Genomic DNA, 4,830 nt, shown 5'->3' with positions numbered 1-4,830 from the left:
ACACACACATGTTTGTGTGGCTATCTTTGTGGGGACTTTCCATTGACTTCCATTCATTTCTACAGCCTAAACCTTACCCTTAACCTAACCCTAACAGAAACCCAATTCATACCTTAATCCTAAATCTAACCCCTGACCCAAAAACAGTGTTTCCCCTTGTGGGGACCAGGCTTCGGTCCCCACAAGGAACAGTGGATCCCCACAACGTAGTATGTGTCAGGAAAATGGTCCCCACAAGGTATTATAAACAAACACACACGCACACACACACACAGAAAAATAGTTATTGGTTGTGTCTTCTGCTTTTAGCGTGGAAAAGAAAAAAAACCACTTACTGACATTTGTGATGACACTGTTTTATAGAAGCTAGACTTATTTCACACTCATCCTCACTGAAAACTGATTTTAAAGAACTTCAATGTTTATTTGCTCTTATTGGTTCTGAATAGATAATTGATGAAAAAGCCAACTTGTCTAGTTTAGACATAGGGATTTATTGTTGGGTTTACTTTGGTACTGTGGACGATGAAGAGTGATCCAACAGAATCATTCTGAACATTTTACCTTCAGTATTGTAAATTCGGTTTGTGTAGTAAATAAATGTCTGTAAATATGCTATTTATTTTTTCATTGTACATAGAGAATGTGAATTACAGACATTTAAAATATCATTCCCAGTTATCTGATCCTTTTTTGTGTGTCTGGTTCCTATTCAAAGCCCTTTTTAAGGCATTCGGTTACTCTGTATGATTGCCTGTTGGATCCATTGAATTAATTTTGCATTTGTTCAAGAAGCATAAATGGGGGAAAATGTATCTTTGGTTTCTAATAGTAGATATTTATGAATCTTTATGCAAGTCAAGAACTTTGAGAATTTTATGGTAAAGTTCTGCATTTCTGAAAGACTGATTAAGATGGCCTAAGTTTGAGCAGGAAGTTTTCTTTTCATTCAGGAAACCACCCAATGCAAACAATAAATCTGAAACTTATGTAAACAAAACAATCAAGCAAAAAACATTTTTTAAATATAAGATGTTACAGTACTGAATGCCCATGTTACAGTATCCATAGATTAATAAACCTGCCGCATGATAAGTTAAAATGACTTCAATAACTTCAATTGTGATGATTAACACATTTTCAAAGAAAAATTTGTTTATGGATCTATTTCAATTATGGTTTCAGTTGTGTGTGTGTCTTATATTTATGTTTTATTTATTGTTTTTGTTGTGTTTTATTTAGGACATTTAACATATCTTCCAGTTCCAGTGTCAAGACCAATAAATTTTTATTCTTTCACATATCAAACTGCAATACCATGCTGTTATTAACATATTATTTGAAAATTATCTTAAAACAGCAATATATTGTTTATTGCAATAATTACTGGTTTATCATCAAAATTTGGTATCGTGACAGAAAGGCCTATAACATTTCCCATACGTGGTCAAATTAGAATCATAAAGTTTAATGCATTTTATTGTAAATTTACATGATAGCTTAGAATTGCATTTAAAACACACTTTGTACTCCACAGGACAGACAGTGACATTTTGCCGCTAGGTGGCGACAAAACCCCCGTCGTCCTATCTCGTCGGTGACGCCACTTTAACGCGACTCTGTCGGGGGTCGTCTGCCTTCCTTTACCGCATGAGAAGCGCCTGACCTTCCAGTGAGGTAAAACTAGGATATTAACGCAGATTATTACATGTTGAGGAGGTGACAATGCTTGTTGTGAGGAAAGCTGCGCAGACGGCCGTGAGGAAACATCTCTGCAGGCCGTTCTCTGCTTCACACACTAACCTGCAGGAGAGAAAGGTGAGTAGTTTACCAGGTGTTCAGTGTTCCTGAGAGTCTCAGCAGCAGAGTGTGGACCTGTCAGTGTGTGTGTGTGTGTGTGTGTGTGTTTGCAGGGTTTGGTCCTGGGAGTCTTTGAGAAGGACGGAGAGGAGGAAGGTGTTCACCTGACGGAGGCAGCAGCCAGGTTTGACCAGTCTCTGTCTGGAAAGCTCTCAGAGCTGCTGAAAATGTGAGTCGCTTCTTTTGTCAGCTGATGTGATCAACAGTTTACATGCGCATCAAAGTAAAATAGAGTATCATTGAAAGCTAACTGATGATTAAATTTTAAAAAGTAAAATTCGTGTCTGGATTTATTAAAAACACAGTGGGATATCTCTAGAACTTTAGTGTTTTATTGTGACCTGGTGTTGGTTTACACATCATGAGGAAGACTGCTTGCTGTCTTCAGACAGTCAAATGTGTCTTCCTGGTAAACATTGGAGAACGTGCGTCAAACATCTTTCAGCCAGCTGGATAGCAGTGGAGAAAACTCCTGTCACTAGTAACTGGCTCATATTTTACTGCAATACCTAAACACACCAGAAAGTCTATGGTCACATTTTACCTTGGAATTATTGCCAGTTTTTGACTTTTCATGGATGCTGGTGGACTGGGTCACCATAACAAATTTTGCTGGATGATAAATTGTCCCTAAAGTTACTCCGATAAACATTTTATATTGTTGCTTTGAGACCATTTTTAAGTAACATAATTGTTATAGCATAATGATGCAAGAACACATTCTCAAAGAGCAATAAACTTTAAATTCTAATGACAATTTCACACTGGAATTGGAAGACATTTTAAATATCCAAATATAGAAAACAACAAAAATAAATTATGAAGACTCTGTAAGCAAAATTATCCTCCATAAAAGGGGCTGGTTGAGGCCAAAGCACCAGACTGAAGACATCCAGAGAGAGGAAAACAATAATTCATGCAAATGGAAATTATGAAGCTCCTGTTAAATTATCATGTGATTAATTGAGTTATTGCTTATTTTGTCATGTCTAGTAATAATCCACCAATTACTATTTTCACTTCAGATACGATACAGATATCTGAGGCTTAGTATCGGTTGATACTGATCCAATACAGGAAAACAGTGAAAAAATGTTTTCAATATTGAGACCAATACAGATATTAATATGAGATCGGTGCACCTCTAGTCAATGGGTCTGCTTGTTATTTTTACTGTAGTTTTTTTTTTCTTCTTATGTTTATCTTACTCATTCAGGAAATGAGATGACTGCAAAATGAATAAACTATTTATGGACAGCAGTTGAGTGTTTTTAAACATTTTGTTTTTGCCCCCAGTGCCAGACCTGGTCTGAAGAAAGGCAAAAACAGACTGTTCTATGGGATTCACCAGGTAACAAGACGCTGCTTTAACATTTCACTCCCCGTCTTCTAATGGTGATGGAGTAAAACGTGCTCTGATCTCCTTCAGGACTTCCCCTGTGTCGCAGTAGTCGGGTTGGGCAAAGAGAGTGAAGGAGTGTGTGGGGCTGAGAAGTGGAACAGCAAGAAGGAGAACATCAGGCAGGCCGTGTCTGGTACGATCCGCTCCGGCGTCTGATCTCACATATGGTTTCAGAAATGGTTTTATTGATGTTTGTATATGTACATATTCTTTTTGTTCAGCTGGCTGTCGGACTCTCCAGGAACTGAAGGTGAGTCACGTTGAGGTGGACGACTGCGGTGATGCCAAGTCGGCAGCAGAAGGCGCCATTCTGGGATTGTTTTCCTACGATGAACTGAAGTCTAAGAAGAAAACTAGAGTGACCTCACAGCTACATGGAAGGTAACCTGAGCTTTTAAAATCTTTTGATTAACATTAAAGAGCAATATGTTTCCTTTTAAGTACAAAAAGTATTTTCTAAATAAAAAAAATATATTTTTTCTTTTAAGTAATTGTTTTTATGTTTTTTCATCTTTTCTTTTTTCCTTGATTAATCTGTTTTGTATTATTGTATTTTCTTTCCTTATTTCTCTATTTATCTTGCTTGAATTTGCCCTGTGTTTGTTTCAAAGTGAACTCTTCTTACATATTGCTTTTGATGTGCTGTTTATTAATGCAATACCTGTTTGTTTTGCACATTTTGGTTTAATAAAGTTAAAAAAGCAAAAAACATTTTTAATCTTTTTTTTAACCACCCATTATTACAACTTGACTTCCACAAGCTATCTTTTGCTTTGTTCTTTTTTTTTTATCTTTGTAGAGAGTCTGTATTTAATTATTCTCTCTCTCTCTCTCTCTCTCTCTCTCTTTTTTTTTTTACATTCAGCTGAACATTTTAGATTTTTACTCTTCTGTATTTTGAGTATTTCTCAGTCTGCAGGTTTTCTTGCCCCACTGACCGTCCCTCTCTGTGTCTCACCAGCGTTGATGTGGACGGCTGGAAGAAAGGCGTCATTTATGCAGAAGGTCAAAACCTGGCGCGTTTTCTCATGGAAGCTCCGGCCAATCGGATCACTCCGACTGCTTTTGCCAACACCATCGAAGAGAAACTGGCTCCGCACGCTGAACGAGTCACTGTCAAAAAACGGTTTGTTGGGTTTCCATTCTCCTTCACTTCCTGTAAACTGCATGTATCAAACCAAAACGACAATAAACTTTGTGTCTGTTTTTAGTAGATTTCTGACTTGTTTTATTGACTACAAGGCTCCTTTGGTGTTCTGTAACCCATGTGACCATGAGCCAAGTTTGTTGTTTTCTGAAATCCTGTCACTGTAACAAATTTTGCTGGACAATAAATTGTCCCAGAAATTATTGCGATGGATGATAATGTTTTTTGAGACCATTTCCAATTCATATATTGATAATAATATAATATTGCATAAACTCTATTATTTTTATTATATATATATATATATATATATATATATATATATATATATATATATATATATATATATATTAAATATAAATGTTACATAAAAAAATCAGCCTCAGTTTAAACATGTTGGATTGAAAGTTTTCTCCTTACT

The 4,830-nt window shown here is 36.3% G+C and overlaps 1 protein-coding gene across 1 annotated transcript in view; it reads left to right on the top strand.

Moving 5' to 3' along the window:
- The first annotated feature begins 1,588 nt into the window (after nt 1-1,588).
- The window catches only part of lap3 (leucine aminopeptidase 3), a 9,507-nt gene continuing 6,265 nt past the window's right edge, over nt 1,589-4,830 (top strand). Inside the window, exons 1-6 of the mRNA XM_015060183.1 lie at nt 1,589-1,818; nt 1,914-2,029; nt 3,157-3,211; nt 3,290-3,395; nt 3,484-3,643; nt 4,224-4,388. Coding sequence (XP_014915669.1) covers nt 1,726-1,818; nt 1,914-2,029; nt 3,157-3,211; nt 3,290-3,395; nt 3,484-3,643; nt 4,224-4,388 — 695 coding nt within the window. The 5' untranslated portion in view covers nt 1,589-1,725. The remainder of the gene's footprint in view (nt 1,819-1,913; nt 2,030-3,156; nt 3,212-3,289; nt 3,396-3,483; nt 3,644-4,223; nt 4,389-4,830) is intronic.

The sequence above is a fragment of the Poecilia latipinna genome, unplaced genomic scaffold (genome assembly GCF_001443285.1).
Source record: "Poecilia latipinna isolate Pla-1442-1.1 unplaced genomic scaffold, P_latipinna-1.0 Scaffold1691, whole genome shotgun sequence".
NCBI lineage: Eukaryota > Metazoa > Chordata > Actinopteri > Cyprinodontiformes > Poeciliidae > Poecilia > Poecilia latipinna.
This window is presented reverse-complemented; position numbering and strand designations above follow the sequence as displayed.